The sequence below is a fragment of the Pseudophryne corroboree genome, chromosome 2 (assembly GCF_028390025.1).
Source record: "Pseudophryne corroboree isolate aPseCor3 chromosome 2, aPseCor3.hap2, whole genome shotgun sequence".
NCBI classification, from domain to species: Eukaryota; Metazoa; Chordata; class Amphibia; order Anura; family Myobatrachidae; genus Pseudophryne; species Pseudophryne corroboree.
The window spans coordinates 104,113,811-104,138,507 of NC_086445.1; the positions used below are offsets into that span (position 1 = coordinate 104,113,811).

At 45.1% G+C, this 24,697-nt stretch overlaps 1 protein-coding gene across 1 annotated transcript in view; it reads right to left on the minus strand.

The window, feature by feature from the left end:
* Positions 1 to 16,542: 16,542 nt before the first annotated feature.
* Positions 16,543 to 24,697, minus strand: part of LOC134990348 (arachidonate 12-lipoxygenase, 12R-type-like) — a 120,112-nt gene continuing 111,957 nt past the window's right edge. Inside the window, exons 14-17 of the mRNA XM_063950679.1 lie at positions 20,457 to 20,578; positions 18,581 to 18,681; positions 17,060 to 17,230; positions 16,543 to 16,830 (exon numbers count right to left, since the gene is read on the minus strand). Of these exons, the coding sequence (XP_063806749.1) occupies positions 16,651 to 16,830; positions 17,060 to 17,230; positions 18,581 to 18,681; positions 20,457 to 20,578 (574 nt within the window). The 3' untranslated portion in view covers positions 16,543 to 16,650. The remainder of the gene's footprint in view (positions 16,831 to 17,059; positions 17,231 to 18,580; positions 18,682 to 20,456; positions 20,579 to 24,697) is intronic.

The window sequence follows — 24,697 nt, forward strand, 5'->3', positions numbered from 1 at the left end:
GTATTTCAAACTGTCGGACTAAGGCGAAAGTTATGAAACTTTCTGCAGCTCCAGAATCCAAAAGTGCTGTAACATGAAGGGAGGTAGAGGGAAGTTCCAGACATACAGCCAACAGTGATTCCTTCCTGATAAATTGGTTGGGGAATGCTCCTAGCTTAACCTCTCCTGCGTAAGCTAGGAGCTGGAGTTTCCCGTTTGTTGAATACAAGACTTAACAAAGTGGTCGGCCGCCCCACAATACATGCAGAGGTTGCCCTGTCTGCGTCTTTGACGTTCCTCATTGGAGAGACAAGAGCGGTTGACCTGCATGGGTTCTTCAGTAGATGGTGAGGATGGCTAGGAGTGGGACAGGCCTGAGGTTTGGGTCGCTCGAACCTTGTTCTCTCAAAACAGCGCTCCTTGTATCTTAGATCAATATTGTTACATATAGAAATAAGCTGATCGAGCTTAACTGGCACATCCTGAGTGACCAAGTCATCTTTAATTTTGTCGGAGAGACTGTTCCAAAAGGCAATTGTAGAGAAAGTTTTCACACGTGAAAAATAGCACTCACCAAATATCATGCAAGAATATGTGTATAAAAAACTATTAAAATACATTCACCCTTAATTGGATGATAATCTTCATAGGACGGTAAATAAGAAATAAAGATTCACTCTAGGAGATCCTTATATATCAACCCAATATTCGGATAGAACAGACAGTATCCCAGGAAGACCTGAAAAGATAAGTGCCTCTTTCCCCAGTGGAATTGGGATTGGAATGAGAGGCACCATTAAACACGGACCATAGTGTAGTACACATTATGTCACCCCCCCCCCCCACGATTGAGCTCCCAGACTCCCGTATGTCACCCGCTCCCCCCTCCATAATTGGGCTCCAGCATGCCGCTTCTTGTCACACACATCTTGTAACCCGCTCTCTCCCCTCCGCCCCCCCGACCCTGCTCCCGCTGCCTGTTACCCGCACCCACTGGGCTCCTGCATCTTGTAACCTGCTCTCCTCTCTCCACGCCCCCCCTCCCTGCGACTCGGCTCCCGCAGCTTGTTAATCGCACACACTGGGCTCCTACATCTTGTAACCCGCTCTCCTCACTCTCTGAGGGCGGGATGTACTAAGTGATGCTACTATTACAAATCTGCCGTGGAGCGGCCGCACTGGGAGTTTGGGGCTGAGTTTCCCCACTGATTGTCCGATTCAGTCCTGGTAAGGGCAGCGCTGCGGGGTCCAGTAACCTCAATGTTATTCTATTATTGCTGCTGCTAAGGGCTGTATCTGGCAGTAACTCCCCAGGCCAAGCCCAGGACGGGGGGAACAATCCAGTTACCCAGCTGTGGCACAATGTACGTCCCGTGTACTCGGGGTCAGGGCCGAAACTAGGATTTTTGTCACCCGGGGCAAGGTAGTCATTTGGCAACCAATCAGCATTGAAGTAACATTTATAATTTGCATACTATACAATTGTACGAAGCAGCTGATTGGTAGCCATGGGCAAATTCTCCACAGGTTCACTTCTCCACTCTTTTCACTGCTATATAAATAGACCCCTAAGTCTGGTGTGGGCCGCAAGAAAAAGAGGCTTATATGCAATTTCCAAAGGTTTTTTTTCAAATCCAACAACAACGTATAATCAAACAGATGTCAAGTATCGTGAAGAAAACATTTACTTTAAAACCTGTATCAATATAGGCAACTTGTAGCAAATGTTGGCAAGCAAACGTTTGTGTTACCTGTGCAGTCCCAATCATTTCGGAATGCTGGCTCCCATGGCCTGCTTGGCGTGTTGCTAACAACCTGCACCTGGGGGGTATCTAGGATCCGCCACTTAGTGATGAGCGGGTTCGGTTCCTCGGAATCCGAACCCGCCCAAACTTCAGGTTTTTTTACACGGGGCCGAGCGACTCGGATCTTCCCGCCTTGCTCGGTTAACCCGAGCGCGCCCGAACGTCATCATCCCGCTGTCGGATTCTCGCGAGGCTCGGATTCTATCGCGAGACTCGGATTCTATATAAGGAGCCGCGCGTCGCCGCCATTTTCACACGTGCATTGAGATTGATAGGGAGAGGACGTGGCTGGCGTCCTCTCCGTTTAGACTAGAGTACTAGAGAGAGACACTAATTTTGGGGAGCATATTATTAGGAGGAGTACTACTTGCTGCTGATAGTGTGACCAGTGACCACCAGTTTAATTAATCCGTTCTCTGCCTGAAAAAAAAACGATACACAGTGTGACACAGTCACATACCATATCTGTGCTCAGCCCAGTGTGCTGCATCATATGTAATACTGTATATCATTATCTGACTGTGCTGAGTGCTCACTGCTCACACAGCTTAATTGTTGGGGAGACTGGGGAGCAGTTATAGCAGGAGTACATATTTTAAGTACAGTGCACACTTTTGCTGCCAGAGTGCCACTGCCAGTGTGACTGACCAGTGACCACTGACCACCAGTATTGTGATTGTCTGCTGACCACCAGTATATTGTGATTGTCTGCCTGAAAAAGTTAAACACTCGTCGTGTGGTGTTTTTATAAACGCATTCTGCAGACAGTGTCCAGCAGGTCAGTCATTACATAATATATACCTGTCCGGCTGCAGTACTAGTGTGATATATATATATATATTTTAATTTTATCTCATTATCATCCAGTCTATATTAGCAGCAGACACAGTATGGTAGTCCACGGCTGTAGCTACCTCTGTGTCGGCAGTCGCTCATCCATCCAAAATTGTATACCACCTACCCGTGTTTTTTTTTTCTTTTCTATATTCTTGATACTAGTAGCTTACTTTAGGAGTCTGCAGTGCTGAGTCTGACAGACAGTGTCCAGCAGGTCCGTCATTACATAATATATACCTGTCCGGCTGCAGTACTAATGTGATATATATATATATTTTAATTTTATCTCATTATCATCCAGTCTATATTAGCAGCAGACACAGTACGGTAGTCCACGGCTGTAGCTACCTCTGTGTCGGCAGTCGCTCGTCCATCCATAATTGTATACCACCTACCCGTGGTTTTTTTTTTTCTATCTTCTTGATACTAGTAGCTTACTTTAGGAGTCTGCAGTGCTGAGTCTGACAGACAGTGTCCAGCAGGTCCGTCATTACATAATATATACCTGTCCGGCTGCAGTACTAGTGTGATATATATATATATATTTTAATTTTATCTCATTATCATCCAGTCTATATTAGCAGCAGACACAGTACGGTAGTCCACGGCTGTAGCTACCTCTGTGTCGGCAGTCGCTCGTCATCCATAAGTATACTAGTATCCATCCATCTCCATTGTTTACCTGAGGTGCCTTTTAGTTGTGCCTATTAAAATATTGAGAACAAAAATGTTGAGGTTCCAAAAATAGGGAAAGATCAAGATCGACTTCCACCTCGTGCTGAAGCTGCTGCCACTAGTCATGGCCGAGACGATGAAATGCCATCAACGTCGTCTGCCAAGGCCGATGCCCAATGTCATAGTACAGAGCATGTAAAATCCAAAACACCAAATATCAGTAAAAAAAGGACTCAAAAATCTAAAATAAAATTGTCGGAGGAGAAGCGTAAACTTGCCAATATGCCATTTACCACACGGAGTGGCAAGGAACGGCTGAGGCCCTGGCCTATGTTCATGGCTAGTGGTTCAGCTTCACATGAGGATGGAAGCACTCAGCCTCTCGCTAGAAAAATGAAAAGACTCAAGCTGGCAAAAGCACAGCAAAGAACTGTGCGTTCTTCGAAATCCCAAATCCACAAGGAGAGTCCAATTGTGTCGGTTGCGATGCCTGACCTTCCCAACACTGGACGTGAAGAGCATGCGCCTTCCACCATTTGCACGCCCCCTGCAAGTGCTGGAAGGAGCACCCGCAGTCCAGTTCCTGATAGTCAGATTGAAGATGTCAGTGTTGAAGTACACCAGGATGAGGAGGATATGGGTGTTGCTGGCGCTGGGGAGGAAATTGACAAGGAGGATTCAGATGGTGAGGTGGTTTGTTTAAGTCAGGCACCCGGGGAGACACCTGTTGTCCGTGGGAGGAATATGGCCATTGACATGCCTGGTGAAAATACAAAAAAAATCAGCTCTTCGTGTGGAAGTATTTCAACAGAAATGCGGACAACATTTGTCAAGCCGTGTGTTGCCTTTGTCAAGCTGTAATAAGTAGGGGTAAGGACGTTAACCACCTCGGAACATCCTCCCTTATACGTCACCTGCAGCGCATTCATAATAAGTCAGTGACAAGTTCAAAAACTTTGGGCGACAGCGGAAGCAGTCCACTGACCAGTAAATCCCTTCCTCTTGTAACCAAGCTCACGCAAACCACCCCACCAACTCCCTCAGTTTCAATTTCCTCCTTCCCCAGGAAAGCCAATAGTCCTGCAGGCCATGTCACTGGCAATTCTGACGAGTCCTCTCCTGCCTGGGATTCCTCCGATGCATCCTTGCGTGTAACGCCTACTGCTGCTGGCGCTGCTGTTGTTGCTGCTGGGAGTCGATGGTCATCCCAGAGGGGAAGTCGTAAGACCACTTTTACTACTTCCACCAAGCAATTGACTGTCCAACAGTCCTTTGCGAGGAAGATGAAATATCACAGCAGTCATCCTGCTGCAAAGCGGATAACTGAGGCCTTGGCATCCTGGGTGGTGAGAAACGTGGTTCCGGTATCCATCATTACTGCAGAGCCAACTAGAGACTTGTTGGAGGTACTGTGTCCCCGGTACCAAATACCATCTAGGTTCCATTTCTCTAGGCAGGCGATACCGAAAATGTACACAGACCTCAGAAAAAGAGTCACCAGTGTCCTAAAAAATGCAGCTGTACCCAATGTCCACTTAACCACGGACATGTGGACAAGTGGAGCAGGGCAGGGTCAGGACTATATGACTGTGACAGCCCACTGGGTAGATGTATGGACTCCCGCCGCAAGAACAGCAGCGGCGGCACCAGTAGCAGCATCTCGCAAACGCCAACTCTTTCCTAGGCAGGCTACGCTTTGTATCACCGGTTTCCAGAATACGCACACAGCTGAAAACCTCTTACGGCAACTGAGGAAGATCATCGCGGAATGGCTTACCCCAATTGGACTCTCCTGTGGATCTGTGGCATCGGACAACGCCAGCAATATTGTGTGTGCATTAAATATGGGCAAATTCCAGCACGTCCCATGTTTTGCACATACCTTGAATTTGGTGGTGCAGAATTATTTAAAAAACGAGAGGGGCGTGCAAAAGATGCTGTCGGTGGCCAGAAGAATTGCGGGACACTTTCGGCGTACAGGCACCACGTACAGAAGACTGGAGCACCACCAAAAACGCCTGAACCTGCCCTGCCATCATCTGAAGCAAGAAGTGGTAACAAGGTGGAATTCAACCCTGTATATGCTTCAGAGGTTGGAGGAGCAGCAAAAGGCCATTCAAGCCTATACAATTGAGCACGATATAGGAGGTGGAATGCACCTGTCTCAAGCGCAGTGGAGAATGATTTCAACGTTGTGCAAGGTTCTGCTGCCCTTTGAACTTGCCACACGTGAAGTCAGTTCAGACACTGCCAGCCTGAGTCAGGTCATTCCCCTCATCAGGCTTTTGCAGAAGAAGCTGGAGACATTGAAGGAGGAGCTAACACAGAGCGATTCCGCTAGGCATGTGGGACTTGTGGATGGAGCCCTTAATTCGCTTAACAAGGATTCACGGGTGGTCAATCTGTTGAAATCAGAGCACTACATTTTGGCCACCGTGCTCGATCCTAGATTTAAAACCTTCCTTGGATCTCTCTTTCCGGCACACACAAGTCTGCTGGGGTTCAAAGACCTGCTGGTGAGAAAATTGTCAAGTCAAGCGGAACGCGACCTGTCAACATCTCCTCCTTCACATTCTCCCGCAACTGGGGGTGCGAGGAAAAGGCTCAGAATTCCGAGCCCACCCGCTGGCGGTGATGCAGGGCAGTCTGGAGCGACTGCTGATGCTGACATCTGGTCCGGACTGCAGGACCTGCCAACGATTACGGCCATGTCGTCTACTGGCACTGCATATGATTCTCTCCCCATTGAAAGAATGGTGGAGGATTATATGAGTGACCGTATCCAAGTAGGCACGTCAGACAGTCCGTACTTATACTGGCAGGAAAAAGAGGCAATTTGGAGGCCCTTGCACAAACTGGCTTTATTCTACCTAAGTTGCCCTCCCACAAGTGTGTACTCCGAAAGAGTGTTTAGTGCCGCCGCTCACCTTGTCAGCAATCGGCGTACGAGGTTACTTCCAGAAAATGTGGAGAAGATAATGTTCATTAAAATGAATTATAATCAATTCCTCCGTGGAGACATTGACCAGCAGCAATTGCCTCCACAAAGTACACAGGGAGCTGAGATGGTGGATTCCAGTGGGGACGAATTGATAATCTGTGAGGAGCGGGATGTACACGGTGATATATCGGAGGATGATGATGAGGTGGACATCTTGCCTCTGTAGAGCCAGTTTGTGCAAGGAGAGATTAATTGCTTCTTTTTCGGTGGGGGTCCAAACCAACCCGTCATTTCAGTCACAGTCGTGTGGCAGACCCTGTCACTGAAATGATGGGTTGGTTAAAGTGTGCATGTCCTGTTTATACAACATAAGGGTGGGTGGGAGGGCCCAAGGACAATTCCATCTTGCACCTCTTTTTTCTTTCATTTTTCTTCTTTGCGTCATGTGCTGTTTGGGGAGTGTTTTTTGGAAGGGCCATCCTGCGTGACACTGCAGTGCCACTCCTAGATGGGCCAGGTGTTTGTGTCGGCCACTAGGGTCGCTTAGCTTACTCACACAGCTACCTCATTGCGCCTCTTTTTTTCTTTGCGTCATGTGCTGTTTGGGGAGTGTTTTTTGGAAGGGCCATCCTGCGTGACACTGCAGTGCCACTCCTAGATGGGCCAGGTGTTTGTGTCGGCCACTAGGGTCGCTTAGCTTACTCACACAGCTACCTCATTGCGCCTCTTTTTTTCTTTGCATCATGTGCTGTTTGGGGAGTGTTTTTTGGAAGGGCCATCCTGCGTGACACTGCAGTGCCACTCCTAGATGGGCCAGGTGTTTGTGTCGGCCACTAGGGTCGCTTAGCTTACTCATACAGCTACCTCATTGCGCCTCTTTTTTTCTTTGCGTCATGTGCTGTTTGGGGAATGTTTTTTGAAAGGGCCATCCTGCGTGACACTGCAGTGCCACTTGTAGATGGGCCAGGTGTTTGTGTCGGCCACTAGGGTCGCTTAGCTTACTCACACAGCTACCTCATTGCGCCTCTTTTTTTCTTTGCGTCATGTGCTGTTTGGGGAGTGTTTTTTGGAAGGGCCATCCTGCGTGACACTGCAGTGCCACTCCTAGATGGGCCAGGTGTTTGTGTCGGCCACTAGGGTCGCTTAGCTTAGTCATCCAGCGACCTCGGTGCAAATTTTAGGACTAAAAATAATATTGTGAGGTGTGAGGTGTTCAGAATAGACTGAAAATGAGTGGAAATTATGGTTTTTGAGGTTAATAATACTTTGGGATCAAAATGACCCCCAAATTCTATGATTTAAGCTGTTTTTTAGGGTTTTTTGAAAAAAACACCCGAATCCAAAACACACCCGAATCCGACAAAAAAAATTCGGTGAGGTTTTGCCAAAACGCGGTCGAACCCAAAACACGGCCGCGGAACCGAACACAAAACCAAAACACAAAACCCGAAAAATTTCAAGTGCACATCTCTACCGCCACTGTCAGGTTACAGCAGATTTTCATTGCAATCAAAAGTTTAGTCAGACATAAAGCCAGAAGCATCTTCAGAACTACAATTATATTGTTTCCAATGTGGCACCTAGTTGTGATGATAGTTCATAAGGAGACATGCTAAGACAGTGACTAGGGTGTAATGAGAGAGAAATCCCTGTCTTTGCATAGCATAGTTGCACCTGTGAGAGCTGGCATGGGGGTGTGCTGTACTCCAGTGGCCACTGCACCTCACAGACGTCACTGCCTGTGTCACTTACCCCCTCTCTCACAGACAGGCCAGCACTAATGAGCCCTGGCTGCACTTGCAGCAGTGAGTGTGCTGTGGTTGCACTCGTGAATGCGATGTGATGTCACTGGCTGCCTCCTGTGTATAGGCTGCAGTGAGTGGGACGGCTGTGTGCAGGGACTTTCCACTCCACTCACTGTCATCATCACCACGCACACACAGTCCCGGGCCGGTGACTGCCTCGCAAGCTCCTCCCAGTGCAGCAGCAGCAGCTTTCCTAATAGGCAGCACCGCGACATCTGTGCACAGTGTAGCCTGTCCCGCCGTCCGCACTGGCCGGAGTCACATATATATATTCCATGGGGTTTCGTGGAATGACGCGTTTGCGCCGTGACATCACGACGCAATCGCGTCATTCCACGAAACCCCGCCCTCCCGAGCTAGGCACTCGGGAGGAGGGAGAAGGGGGTTTACAAAGAAGTGCCGCGGCGGGTGTTAGGGGGTCTCGGCGCCCCCTCCAATCCGGCGCCCAGGTCGCCTGCCCCCCTAGCCCCCCCCTAGTTTCTGCCCTGCTCGGGGTGGTGGGGGCGATCTGACCGTGCCAGAGCTGGGTGCAGGGTGAAGCTGTGCCTGTAATACGCCCGACGCTGCCCAGCTACAGTACCTCTGCCCTGCTGCCCCTGCCTGGGTGAGAGTAGCATGAGGGTTCCTGGCGGGGTGCTTCTGATTTTATGTAGTGTGTGTCATTTACTGTGCGTCTTACTGTGTCATATTTTATATTGTGTGTGTCACTGTATAGGCTACTGTATAGGTTACTGTGTGTCACTGTATAGGTTACTCTGTGTGTGTAGGTTACTATATAGGTTACTGTGTGGTATAATGTGAATTTTGGCTCATACCGTGTGTTATAATGTGAATTTCGGCTCATACAGTGTGCTATAATGTGAATTTCGGCTCATACCATGTGCTATAATGTGAATTTCGGCTCATACCATGTGCTATAATGTGAATTTTGGCTCATAACTTGTTCTATAATGTGAATTTCGGCTCATTCTGTGTGCTATAAAGTGAATTTTGGCTCATTCAGTGTGCTATAATGTGAATTTCAGCAAATAGCGTGTGCTATAATGTGAATTTTGGCTCATATCTTGTGCTATAATGTGAATTTAAGCTCATTCTGTGTGCTATAATGTGAATTTCGGCTCATTCTGTGTGCTATAATGTGAATTTTGGCTCATGCCGTGTGCTCCAATGTAAATTTCGGCTCATACCATGTGCTATAATGTGAATTTTGGCTCATTCTGTGTGCTATAATGTGAATTTTAGCTCATACCATGTGCTATAATGTGAATTTCAACACCAGTACTAGATAGTGTACGGGGTCCTACTATTGTGATGCATAATGTGTATAAAGGGTATATGAGCCCTCATTCCGAGTCGTTCGCTCGTTCTTTTTTTTCGCATCTCAGTGAAAATCAGCTTAGAGCGCATGCGCAATGTTCGCCCTGCGACTGCGCTAAGTAATTCTGCTATGAAGAAAGGATTTTTACTCACGGCTTTTTGTTCGCACCGGCGAACGTAGTGTGATTGACAGGAAATGGGTGTTACTGGGCGGAAACACGGCGTTTTATGGGCGTGTGGCTGAAAACGCTACCGTTTCCGGAAAAAACGCAGGAGTGGCCGGAGAAACGGGGGAGTGTCTGGGCGAACGCTGGGAGTGTTTGTGACGTCAAACCAGGAACGACAAGCACTGAACTGATCGCACAGGCAGAGTAAGTCTGGAGCTACTCTAAAACTGCTAAGTTTTTTTTGTTCGCAATATTGCGTAAACTTCGTTCGCACTTTTAAGATGCTAAGATACACTCCCAGTAGGCGTAGACTAAGCGTGTGTAACTCTGCTAAATTCGCCTTGCGACCGATCAACTCGGAATGAGGGCCATGGTGTGGTAAACTATACTGAAGGACATGTCCCCTTTTGAGTGGCCATGCCCCCTTTCTGGAGCGCACACGCACTAAATTGCAACCTTCACTTTTCCATACACCCACTTCAAAATTTCCACTTCGACCACTGTGTGTGTGTATATGTATATATATATATATATATATATATATATATATACTGCTCAAAAAAATAAAGGGAACACTAAAATAACACATCCTAGATCTGAATGAATAAAATATTCTTATTAAATACTTTGTTCTTTACATAGTTGAATGTGCTGACAACAAAATCACACAAAAAGTATCAATGGAAATCAAACTTATTAACCCATGGAGGTCTGGATTTGGAGTCACACTCAAAATGAAAGTGGATAAACACAATACAGGCTGATCCAACTTTGATGTAATGTCCTTAAAACAAGTCAAAATGAGGCTCAGTAGTGTGTGTGGCCTCCACGTGCCTGTATGACCTCCCTACAACGCTTGGGCATGCTCCTGATGAGGTGGCGGATGGTCTCCTGAGGGATCACCTCCCAGACCTGGACTAAAGCATCTGCCAACTCCTGGACAGACTGTGGTGCAACGTGGCGTTGGTGGATGGAGCGAGACATGATGTCCCAGATGTGCTCAATTGGATTCAGGTCTGGGTAACGGGCGGGCCAGTCCATAGCATCAATGCCTTCGTCTTGCAGGAACTGCTGACACACACCAGCCACATGAGGTCTAGCATTGTCTTGCATTAGGAGGAACCCAGGGCCAACCACACCAGCAAATGGTCTCACAAGGGGTCTGAGGATCTCATCTCGGTACCTAATGGCAGTCAGGCTACCTCTGGCGAGCACATGGAGGGCTGTGCGGCCTCCCAAAGAAATGCCACCCCACACCATTACTGACCCACTGCCAAACCGGTCATGCTGGAGGATGTTGCAGGCAGCAGAACATTCTCCTTGGCGTCTCCAGACTCTGTCACGTCTGTCACATGTGCTCAGTGAGAGCCTGCTTTCATCTGTGAAGAGCACAGGGCGCCAGTGGCGAATTTGCCGATCTTGGTGTTCTCTGGCAAATGCCAAACGTCCTGCACGGTGTTGGGCTGTAAGCACAACCCCCACCTGTGGATGTCGGGCCCTCATACCACCCTCATGGAGTCTGTTTCTGATCGTTTGAGTAGACACATGCACATTTGTGGCTTGCTGGAGGTCATTTTGCAGGGCTCTAGCAGTGCTCCTCCTGTTCCTCCTTGCACAAAGGCGGAGGTAGCGGTCCTGCTGCTGGGTTGTAGCCCTCCTACGGCCTCCTCCACGTCTCCTGATGTATTGGCCTGTCTCCTGGTAGCGCCTCCATGCTCTGAACACTACGCTGATAGACACAGCAAACCTTCTTGCCACAGCTCGCATTGATGTGCCATCCTGGATTAGCTGCACTACCTAAGCCACTTGTGTGGGTAGTAGACTCCGTCTCATGCTACCACTAGAGTGAAAGCACCGCCAGCTTTCAAAAGTGACCAAAACATCAGCCAGAAAGCATAGGAGCTGAGAAGTGGTCTGTGGTCACCACCTGCAGAACAACTCCTTTATTGGGGGTGTCTTGCTAATTGCCTATAATTTCCACCTGTTGTCTATTCCATTTGCACAACAGCATGTGAAATTGATTGTCAATCAGTGTTGCTTCCTAAGTGGACAGTTTGATTTCACACAAGTGTGATTGACTTGGAGTTACATTGTGTTGTTTAAGTGTTCCCTTTATTTTTTTGAGAAGTGTATATAATATATATATATATATATATATATATAAAACGTGTGTGTATGAATGTGTGTGTGTGTGTGTGTGTGTGTGTATGTATGTATATATATATAGCCGGGCCAGATTACAAGAAGGTCGACAGGGGTGGGTGCGGTGGTGGTGTGGGGGGGTGTTATGGCTGAAGTTTTGCCTAGGGTGCCAAAAAACCTTACACCGGCCCTGTTTCTCCCCCTCCCTCTCTCTCTCATACTGACACCCTCTTTCTCCCTCTATCTATCTTTTTCCCTCTTTGTCTCTCCCTCAATTCTCTCCCTGACACTCTCTCTCTCGCTCTCTCTTGCTCCTTTCTCTCTTTGTCTCTCTCCCTCCCTCCCTGACCCCCTTTCTCCCGCTCACTCCCCCTCCCTCTGCCTGACTCACCCCCTCTTTCTCTTGCTCCCCTCTCTCTCTGTCTTTCCATCCCACCCTGACAGCCTCTTTCTTTCTCTCTCCCTCTCTCAAGCTCCGTCTCTCTCTCACTCACTTGCCCTCTGTCTCTCCCTGACACCTTCTCTCTCTCTCTCTCTCTCTCTCTCACCAGCTCGCTCCACCTCCCTTTCTCTGTCTCTCCCCTCTCTCTTTCCCTGACACGCTCTCTATCTTGCTCCTCTTCATCTGTCTCTCTATCTCCCTTTTTCTCTCCCTCCCTGACACCCTCTCTCTCTGAGAGAGAGACACAGAGAGGAAAGAGACAGAGAGAAGCAAGAGAGAAAGAGAGAGCAGCAAGAGAGAGAAAGAGAGAGAGAGAGAGAGAGCTTTCTTTCTTGCTTCTCTCTGTCTCCCCTCTCTCTCTGTCTCTTTCTCCCTCCCTGACACCCTCTTTTTCTCTCTTTGTCTCTCTCTCTCTCCCTAACACCCTATCTTACTCTCTTGCACCTCCTCCCCCTCTCTGTTCCTCTCTCTCTTGCTTCCCTTCTCTCTATCTTTCTCTCTCCCTCCCTGACACCCTCTTTCTTTCTTTCTTTCTTTCTTTCTTTCTTTCTTTCTTTCTTTCTTTCTTTCTTTCTTTCTCTTTTTCCTCTCTGTCTCTCTTTTCCTGACACCTTCTCTAGCTCTTGCCCTCTCCACCCCTCTCTCTTCCTAACACCCTCTCTCCTTCTCTCATTCCCTCTCATTCCCTGACACCCTCTCTCTTACTACCACACCATCTCTCCCTGACTCCCCTCTCCCTTTCTGAGACGCTTTCTATCTGGCACCCCTTTTTCTCTCTCCCTCCTGTCTTGCTTTCTCCTGATACCATCTCTCTCATTCTCCCCTCTCCCTCCTTTCTGTCTCCCTCGCTCCCTCCTCTCTCTCTTTTTCTCTCCCTGAAACTCTTTGTCTCTCACTCCCCTCATAGGAAGCATAGTACTGACAGCAGCGGGGTGCAGAGTCAATTTTATTGGTGTGGGCCTTCGCACCTTTGCTGCCTGGGGCCCCCACTAGCCTTAATCTGGCCCTGGTAGTGGTCAATACTGATGCTTATTGATTGGCGTGTAGTTGGGGGATAATTTGATAAACCTCACGTGCATTGGAATTGTAAATGCCAAATGTAAGCAAAGTCTTAGCTGGGGAGGAACTCCCTAGGTGACCATGTTGCTTAGGGGTTAGTGCCATAGTATGCCCCACTGGCTGCTGCCCACTGCCTGTGTCCCTATACCATCTCAGTGTGACAGAAAGAGGTGATCCCGGGAAAGACTACATTGATGTGTGGTCAATGCATTCCTTGGATCAGAGCCGCAATGGTGTCCAGTACTGACAGGGTTATCATCCTGACTGACTACCGGGTGTTGAGGTGAGATCATAAGATCTTATTGCTGGACTTCCTTGTGCTGTACCAGAGAGGGAGTGTTTGAGCAGCTGTGATCTGGGGTAAGCCTGAGCGAGGACCGGAGGAAAAGAAGTGACAGTTGTATGGAGAGCAGTCAGGTAAGAGCCATACTGTACACTGCTCCCCAGACAGTGTGTGCTCAAGGAACTCCCTGGCAACCTCCCCCCATCCATCAGCTGGCAGCTAGTGCTGCATCTCTGTGAGTGACCCGGGCAGCACCTGGTACACAGTGACTTGCAACTGCTGCAGTGACTATGAGGAGCATATCTTATGTGGTATGTGTACAGAATATAGCAATATCATATTTGTAACTGTGTACACAGCTTGTCCATGTTCTGCATTCTGCTAGTGACCCCTCTGCAAGCCCTGTGTGCCACCTACCAGCCCCCTGCTCCTCTTTAGAATGCAAGCTTTTTGGGGTCAGGGATATGACTGCAGGGTTTTTACATTGGTGTCCTCTCTGTGAAGCCCTGTGGGGGAAGGGGGGGGGGGGGGTAATTTGCACCATACTCAATTGGAGTTTATAAACTGGAAAGTCTGGAAAAGGCCATACTTTAGACAGTCTCCCTCATCCCTCCTCTCTCTCTCACATCTCCCCCTATTCCTCCTGTCTCACGTCTCTCTCCCTATTCTTCCTCACTCTCCCGTCTCTCCCTATTCCTCCACTCTCCTCCATCTCTCCCATTCCTCCTTTCTCTCTTCCATCTCCCCCTTTCCTCTTCTCTTACGTATCCACCTACTCCTCCTCTCTCTGTCATGCCATTTCTCCCACTATTCCATGTCTATCTTTCAAGTCTCCCCCAGTTCCACCTCTCTCACGTATCTCCCTATGCCTCCACCTCTCTCTCTCACATCTTTCCTTATTCCTCCTCTCCTCTTTACTGTCTCTTCCTATTTCTCCTCTCTGTCGTTCATCTCCCCCCATTCCTCCTCTCACGTCTCCCCTATACCTCCTCTCTCAAGTATCTCCCTATTTTTCCTCTCTCCCGTCTCCCCATATTTCTCCTCTCTCCCATCTCCGCCTATTCCTCCTCTATCTCTCTCCCATCCCCCATTCCTCTCTCTTTTATCCATCACCCACTATTTCTCCTCTCTCTCGTGTCATGTCTCCCTCTATTCGTCCTCTGTCCCCCTATTCCTCCTCTCTCATGCATCTCCCTATTCCTCCGCTCTCTCACTCCTTCCTCTATTCCTCCTCTCTCTCCCATCTTCCCCTTTTCTTCCTCTCTCTCTCCCATCTCCCCCTATTCCTCCTCTCTCTCTCACACATCTTCCGCCCCATTCCTCTCTCTCCCTCTCACATGTCCCCCTATTCCTCCTCTCTCATGTATCTCCCAATTCCTCCTCTATCTCATGCCTCCCTCTATTCCTCCTCTCTCTCTCTCTGTCTCCCATTTTTCCCTTTTCCTCCTCTCTCTCTCCCATCTCCCCCTATTCCTCTCTCTCTCTCTCTCTCTCTCTCTCTCGTCACAATATTGTGAGCTGTGAGGTGGTCAAAATTCACCGGAAATGACTGAAATTAAATGTTATTGAAGTTAATAATACTGTAGGAACAAAAATGGCCCAAATTATGTGATTTTATTGATTTAAAAAAAATACAGATCCAAAACCAAAACACAGAGTTAATGCAGCTCCAAAACCAAAAGCAAAATACCGGGGTTGGCATATATCTCTAATTTAAATATTGTGATGCTTTGCTAATGTCAAATGCTCATGTCTATCCACACAAAGGTAGACTATTAGGAAAGGCATGCTAATTCTTGGCTTCATTCAGAGGTGGACACAATACCAATGTAAGTCGATTAATGATAGCGGTCACAGTGAGGATTTGTATGCAGACTGCAGAGTGATTGAAAGTTAACGAGCATTTGTGGGAGGGGTAACTGGGGTTGTGGAGACTAACACAGCATCTTTGTAAGCAAGGGGTGGATTGGAGACATCACCAGTGGGCATACCAGTACTATCCTAGTGCCTGCAACATTTGCATATTTTCATAGAACCGCGCCATACAGAATTCCAGTTGTGATGGGATTTGCATTTACAGTACCTCTGTCAGTGGGTGCCATGAACAACTTTGCTTGTGGATAGCAGGGGCGGATTGGCCATAGGGATAACCAGGAAGAGACTGCACCCCTATTAGGCCTGCTTCAATAAATTTCCCAGGCTGGTTTTCCATCCCAATCCACCCGTGATGGATAGCCATCATAATGAATGTCTAAAAGGAGAATTACATCCCCAGTTATGCATACTGTAATTCCCCAGTCTTTTTATCTCTGCATACAACCAATAAAACTAGATCTCTGGAGTATCTAGAATACTGGACTATTATCACACTGTGTAATTTCTGTATTTGGTCAGGTGTAGCCCCACACTGTAGGAGAAATGGAAAAGTGACAAAGCCAGTAGTTTATATACTGTATGTAGTAGAGATGTAAAGGTAGAGTATCCCATATCCAAATATTCCGAAATACAGAATATTCCGAAATTCAGAATTTTATGAGTGAGATAGTGAAACCTTTGTGTTCTGATGGCTCAATGTACACAAACTTTGTTTAATACACAAAGTTATAAAAAATATTGTATTAAATGACATTCAGGTTGTGTGTATAAGGTGTGTATGAAGCATAAATGAATTGTGTGAATGCACACACACTTTGTTTAATGCACAAAGTTATAAAAAATATTGGCTAAAATTACCTTCAGGCTGTGTGTATAAGGTGTATATGTAACATAAATACATTCTGTGCTTAGATTTAGGTCCCATCACCATGATATCTCATTATGGTATGCAATTATTCCAAAATACGGAAAAATCCGATATCCAAAATACTTCTGGTCCCAAGCATTTTGGATAAGGGATACTCAACCTGTATTTGATGCTCCAGATGGTTTACTGGTATGATTAAACTAAAGAGCACCTGTCCATATTCTTCCCCTCAACATATACAAATGTTAATTATTATTAAGAATGGATTTAACAACAGCCTACTGTAATTAATCTTTAATCATGTCACAAATATGTTCTGACAATAGACTTGAAGATACCACTGTATATTGGAATTACCAGATCATACTGTCTTATCTTAACACAATTAGACAAATGGAAAAAAGGTAAGAAATTCAGATTGAATGAGTAGATACAGTATACCACCACTATTATTCTTAGATAATGATACTGTTCTCAATGATTTTCGGGTCCAAGTAGGTATATGGAAAATACATGCTCTTATTTCGGTCAGCAATGGATTTCGAAATCTCCAGCAGCTTTTTTTGGAAATCCTCAATAGACTGTAGTGGGCTCTTCTCTGTAAAACGCACATCAGGGTAATGTCCTAGTCGTCTCTATAGAGGATTGGGAAATCTTGTTATTAGAAGTCTAATAGATGTTATCGTGATTTCGTTTACTAAGTCCATTCACCAGTTACCACATTGCACAAGCCTGTATGTACATGAATGGTGCACCAGAGAGAGCTGTATATACAGGGTCTCTATATTGTGTTCTTGGGGAATATGTAACAATGGGGCAGAGACACTTATTTCTGCAATGTCTATACTGATCCCAGGTACTCACCGAGTCTTCCGAGTCTGTACTGAGCAGCCACACTACGGATATAGCGATGCTTACAACGTTTACATCTGGCAATGCCTCTAGGATATTCTGCATTGTGCTGATGCCCTTAGCTGTTGGAGGGGGACTTTTCATGGATGTGGGACTATTGGGCATCCAAGAGTAGAAGTCAAACTGCAATGGAAGCATGGATCATCTGAAACACGTTCATATATGGAAATACAGTAGTTTACCCAGACTGCTTAATCAACATCTTCAAATGTAACTTTTTATTGCTCACTCTAATGTGTAGATATAATATATTATGTACTTGGGACCTAAGTAAGGCTACATCATCACACATGCAGCTTGATGCAGAATTTTAAATGTCAGCATTAATTGCTAATTAACTAAGGTATGGCCTGTCTCCAAAATGTATGCACTGTGGGAGTGGCACATGCCCCCCTTCCCCTATGATAGCTCCCACTGCAGTGAGTAATGGGACAGACCTTAGCCAGAGAGGGCGGAGGACCTGACAGGAATGGGGTAACTATACAGGTGTGGGAGAGAGGGGTGGATCTGAGGGGGGTGGGGGGGAAGGGCTGAGCAGGAGATGGACTGATGTAGCCCAGCATATGACAGCTCTTATTTGCTCCTCATTGGATATTCCAACTTCCATATTTATTTCACGTTATGTTGCACATGTTTATCTCAAAATATCTCCCAACCAGCCCTCTTTCCCTAATCATTATTCACTCCCATTCACGATTGCAGTACTTTCCTCGGGCTGCAACCGTCATAAGCTTTCCTATCCAATTACATCCCCTCTGTACAGTCCACACATATCCTCACATATTTTCTCTATCTTCACTTTACCATCCTCCTGACTCCAGGCCAACATCACCGTGTAGCCATACCGTGCAGCCCACTAAGAATCTTTGCAATTTAGTGCACAATTATACAATAGATAGTACTCATCCTTGTATATTAATGCCTATTTCCCTATAGACTGTAAGCTTGCGAGCAGGGCCTTCCTACTTCTATGACTGATTACCCAGTTTTGTTTTATCATTGTTGTTTCCAATTGTAAAGTGCAATGGATTTTGCTGCGCTATATAAGAAACTGTTAGGAAAATAAATAAATAAAATGTCAAAGGTTTACCAGGAGTATAAAAAAGGAATAATGCTGTACAATACATAACTCTGTTAACATTGTGTTATCTATGCTTTTGTCAGTGAAGTTTCCTATGGCATCAAGTTGCCCATGGATGAGTGTAGTAAACACTTACTACAGAAAATATTAAGGGCTAGATGCATCATCGCTTGGAAAGTGATAAAATGGAGAATTAAAAAGTGCCACCCAATCAGGTCGTAACTGCCATGTCACAGGCTGTGTTTGAAAAATGGCAGTTAGGAGCTGATTGGCTGATACTTTTTCACTCTCCATTTTATCACTTTCCAAGCGATGATGCATCTAGCCCTAAATCTATCAAGTAATTACTGTAGTATAGTGTGCAGTGTAATGGAATGATCTGTGCCACTTACTTGACCTTTGTTGACAGCTGCGTGCTGAGCAGAACATGTGAAGATCACCATTGTCAGGTACTTGATCAGAGAGGCTTTGGTCTCCAAGAAAGATGGGACCCCTATGACAGGAAGTAGGATGCTCTTCATTAAAGGTCTAGGCCTCTAGTGCACTTATCCATACTATCTAGGCTTGGATACAAACTTCAGGAATACTACATTTAAAATACAAGTGTTATACATAATATATATATATATATATATATATATTGCAGGGTGTAGGATGCTCTTTATTAGAAGTCTAGACCTTTAGTGCACTTATCCATACTATCTAGACTTGGATACAAACTATATATATATATATATATATATATATATATATATACATACATACATACACTCACACATTTATTTATTACACCATAACATACCTAAAAGTTCCGATACTGGTCAAGCAATACACTTGCACCAGATCTGGGGGGTAACCCGCACCGAGATTTGTAAATTATGGTGTCAGTCACACAGTTGGAGTGCCTATTATAATTTCTGATTATACCCTCTTATAGGGATTCACATATATAAATTACATATGAGAAAAACATTTTTTTATATAAAAGGCTCATAAAGGTGCTACCCACTGGTTTAAACAAGGATATAGAGTCAAATCCCCATAAGGAGGGGAAAAGAAAAAGAAACCAGATAAATTTAAGGTGCACTCATCCAACTACTGAATCGTTGATAAGAATATTGTTGTAGACCATATATATCCCTAGCAGCAGTAACCAATAAAGGCTTGAATACTCAATAGCCTAAAATAATATAGAGGTTTATTTTGTTGTTTACTTATATGGGACTCAATTGTCCTTTATTGAAATTAGAGCGAAATAATATTAAAATTTATAGAATAAGAGATAGAGAGTAGAAGGTGACAGAAATAGAATAATCAGTGAATAAAGATTTAAAAACAAAGCTGATGTGTCTTTCCCTGCTTATGTTTTCCTGTGTTGATTTCAATTGTGCATTCACATACCTATATTTATGCAGCACTGTATCAGTGCTATCCTTATATGAGACCTGCAGTTTTCATATTCATTGGAGCCTATTATGTTAAAATAGGGTGAAATATGTTTTCCTAATTCAAGGTTACAAATTGTTACATTAAAATGTAACCAAATTTTATTTCCCCACTCCTGCCCTTAAGGCTGTAATTGTGATAACTTGGTTCCAATTTCATACACGGGGGAGTGAAACAATGTTGCTGATTGTGTAACTTTACACCTGAAATCCTAAGACTGTCACGCAGTGCAGAGAATGCTGATATGCTATTATATAATTAGATTTAATGTTTGAGAGATCTGGTGGGGATGTAACCTCATTTGGGATATATTAAATCCATCCCACCAGCACATTTATTTATGTAATTAGGGAAAGGGATTATCCAGACCTATATAGCAAACAGCCCTTAATATAGGGTTATGAAATTATCCACCCAGTTACATCCCCACAAGATAAAATGTGAATAAAGTTGCAGTACTGTGTGGCATAATTGGAATTGGGGTTACTATTGTGTGGCCATGCCCCTTCCCAGCAAGAAGATGTCCCTTTTTGGGCTGTGCGTCAAATGTACGAACTGTTCCTATTTAAAATATAGGGGGTACAAGGACTGCTATGGGTGAGGGGTGATGGTGCTGGGAAAGAGGTGCAAGGTCAGAGGCAGAACTAGCGGTGGTGCTAGGGGGCACCAGCCAAAATCTTGCCTAGGGCATCATATTGGTTAGGGCCGGCTCTGTGTCCAAGTTGTGTATGTAGGCCCTGACGGATGCAAAAATTGGCGAGATCATTCCCTATAATAGATATGTGTGCATTTCTGAATCATTGATGACCAATCCATTGTTACCTGAAGATTCATTCTCCAAGAAACCTTCTTTAAAGATCTCTGCCACCCAGGCCTGAAGTTCGGGATCCTCACTGACTGCTTCATCATTCTTATAGTAGTAATGAATAATGTCAGACACAAAGCTGTGTGAAGACAGGATGGGATATTGAGATGAAGATGAAATAAGCAGAAATATGAGGTCTATTTACTAAGCCTTGAAGAGAGTGGACAGAAATAAAGTATCAGCTAATCATCTCCTAACTGCCATTTTACATAAATATGGAATAGTCTTGTTAAGGTGTGTGAAGCTGACTTGTATTTGTGCTCATTTGTATGTTAATATTATGTGTACTGTATGCTATATACAGGTGGGTACAAAATATACTGGCCTCTATAGGAGCCCATCTTTCTACCAAGATTTTATGGCATGTCTTCTCCTGGTATTGGACCAATCTTAGCTCTCTGAGCCCCTATGTAGACAATAAGGGGTACCACAATGGTTTTAGGTTGGGAGGAGCCAAGATATACTGTAATTTCATTTTGTAGCCCCTAAATCGCTGAGTGCCGCCCCCTCAGGGGCAACTTTAGTTACCCACAATACCACCTACCTGATTACAAAGATATAACTATCTATATATATATATATATATATATATACAGGTTGAGTCTCCCTTATCCAAAATGCTTGGGACCAGAGGTATTTTGGATATGGGATTTTTCCGTATTTTGGAATAATTGCATACCATAATGAGATATCAAGGTCATGGGACCCAAGTCTAAGCATATAATGCATTTATGTTACATATACACCTTATACACACAGCCTGAAGGTCATTTTAGCCAATATTTTTTATAACTTTGTGCATTAAACAAAGTGTGTATACATTCACACAATTCATTTATGTTTCATATACACCTTATACACACAGCCTGAAGGTCATTTAATACAATATTTTTAATAACTTTGTGTATTAAACAAAGTTTGTGTACATTGAGCCATCAGAAAACAAAGGTTTCACTATCTCAATTGTCAAAGTCAGAAAAATGTCTCAATGCACGTTGCCATATTTGCACCGCACACTGGTCCGTGCTGCGCATGCGTACGCTCTCCCGTGGAAGCGCATACCCGCAATAGCGTGCACTCGCACGCGCAGTATGCGCATTTACGGTAGAGTTTATGTGATCGTAGCGTGCGACTCATTAGTTACAAATGTTCACAATTAATGTAGTTTATAGATCATGATCCCTTTGATAGTTTCTGTAAGTTTGGTTAAAGTATAATGTCCCAGAGCTGAGGAATCCCTCTTTGCATCGTACGAAGGGTTTAACAGGAATCATACAGCAGTGTTTGGTACCCATCGGAAGAGTATTTGATTAGCAATATTCCGGTGTTGGTTTGGAGCGTATTAATCGCTCGTGCGAATAGTTATGGACATAAGAAGTTTATGTCCATTTCTATGATTTGCACATACTCAGGTATGCGGCGGGAAACCCAGTTTCCCACCCACCTGAGCTGTTGGAAATCGTCACAGCCCACCTGTATGAATCACCCTATGACCTTTTGTTATGATGCAGGGCCGAATTCCTTCGGCCAATGGACAATGGGATTGTAGGACCAGGAGATTGCATTGTGTGTGGAGCATAAATAGGCAGGCCGACCACATCCAGCTCTCACTCTCTCATCAACGGTTATCTGCTGATAATCGGGAGCTGGATATCGAGGCGCTGGCGATCATACCCTTTGTGCGTAAGTTCTCTCCATAATCATTGTCTTTCTGCGAGCCAATCTCTCTCTCTCTCTCTCTCTCTATCTCCCTCTCTCCTCTTTTTCTCTTAAATACCTTATAGTATTATAGTATTGTATCGTATTGCATTTAGGTCAGTGTAGTATTGTCTTTTTGTATTTATTGTTTAGTTCTGTGGTTAGGAAGTCTCTGTTATATTGTAGTGTATCATATGTACTGTTATCCCCTTTTACAAGTATATTAGACATAATACAGTTAATAGGCCTTGGAAACCTAAACCAGTATCTGTGTATTTCCTATAGTGATAAGTGTTCATTTGAGCGTCGGTGACGCTCATGCAGCTTTGTAGATAGTCAGGTTCCACAAGGTTGCACTTACACCCTGTACTCACATTAAGGTATTCAGTGTATTTCATCGGTATAAGGTTTAACATAAAGGTATAGTGTTGTGAGCGTCTGCATCGCTGGTGACCTCCTCGTGGTCTCTAGCGTACGCTACGTTACAGCGAATCTTTCCCCTAGACATAACCAATAACGTGTCCTGTGATCACTGGGCCGTGAGCGAACGTGACGCTTGAGCGTCTCGCCTACGGCTGAGCGATCGTTACGCAAATAGCGTATCATTACGGTATTTCTTAAATAAACAGCGTACAGTGTTCTTAGCTTCATAAGGGTTGTTTATACGACAAGGAATTTAGCATTGTCAATTGCGGGCTCGTCCGGTCCTTTTCACATCTGCACTAGGTAGATCAGCAGACGTTATCCCCCAGCAAAAGGGTGGGAGGTTGTCTCGCAGTTGCTGACGGGATAAGCGTCTGCTTCGCTTAGGTAAAGAGTGCTGAAGGAATCCGGTAACCGGAAGTAAGAACAAAACGCTTGTGTCTTTTAAAACTGTTTATTTTTCTTTTGTCTTGCGTACGCATACATTTATCTGCATTTCTGTTTCATTTTCGTATATCACTATTCCTGTTTGCCAATTTTTTATAGTTGATAGAAAGTGCTAAAAAAGAGATTTGCTGTTATTTTAGAGGTAATAGTTAAAGTATAGAACAAACACACGGTTTGTCTGAGATACAAGGCAGGCAGTGTGGATTGCGGTAGATGATCAGGGATCACCTACATTGATAAATAAATATATTGTGTTACGGTGGATCCTTTGCATTGCGTACACGTGTCGCTAACAAAGACTAGCGTACGCAATCCAAAAGGCAGACGCACGCAGCGTTCACTACGCAACGTAGCGTCTGGTTACGCCCACGTAGCCCAAGTCACGAAAAGTTGAATTAGCGCAAAGCGATAATTAGCGCAAAAGCGATAAGTAACGCACAGCGGTAGATAACGCGACGCGGTAAATAACGCAAATCTATTTTTTTGGAAAATCTGAAATTTAGTTTAACAGATCCTGCTCCTAATTGGTAACACTTTTGGCCTGAAGACAATTTCTGCGCAGAAATAGATATAGAAACAAAGTGTACATGTGTTGAGTGAGTGTGTTTTGTATACAAAAGTTTATATAACTTTAAGGTGGAACCAAAAGGAAAGTCGGGTACTCGTCAAGGAACATACGTGTAAGTGACATATACGGTGGCCAGGGAGGCATCCCTGGTTAAATAATATTTGAGCATTAGAGTATAGCGGACCATAAGGTAACAAGACCAGGAGGTCATAAGGAACAAGACCAGGAGGTCGTAAGGTAAAAGGTCCGCTATAAAAGTCCAGTGGCACAACGCCTGGGGTGTTGGTGCAGAACCCATATAGGCCATAAGCTCTTGCTGAAGGAATCGCGGCCGGAAACATCGATTCCATTGGTCTTTCAGTACATGACAAATAGTGCTCGTGTACTGAACGATTGGACCACACGTAATTGTGTGCAGTAGTTAGTAATCTGACCTAAATACCATTAGAGTAAAGTGGTCACAAACGCTATTTGTACATTCTGACGTGATTTGTGTAATTTTTTATTTTTGGAAGGGAAGTTCGCTGGTCACTCAGGAACTATCTAACAACCCCAACTTTACTGGAAAGAGTAAGTGTCCTGCGGGTAACCCTCATATGTTCCAGTAAACTGAAGGTTCCATAGGGGCCCTGTATCGAGTACGCTGGCATCATAACGGTGTTTACAGGTCGTATTGGTCGAGGTGGGCGAGTGAGTGGGGTACTCGGTAAACCGCCACCGCCGGCCTACTGTGGAGTAATTTGGTTGTCTGAAAAGGCTTGCTGAAAACCTTGATACAGAAAATCCAAGGAGGATTAAGCAACACCTACAGACTATGGGGGCCAGTTGCTCAGGTAGGGGGCGATCAACCCTGGTTCAGGTTGATTCTGTGAACCGACCAGTTGGGTCGGCACGATATGTAATGTGTGAAAAATATGGAATTCACACCGAATCTTTATGTGATGAATGGGAGAGAATGACTGTACAAGACAGGGACAAGTTCCCAAGAATAGGTAGCTTCAGTCCAGAGGTGTTACAAAATTTAAGGAGGAGGATATGTCTCGTAAAATCAGCAAAGAGACG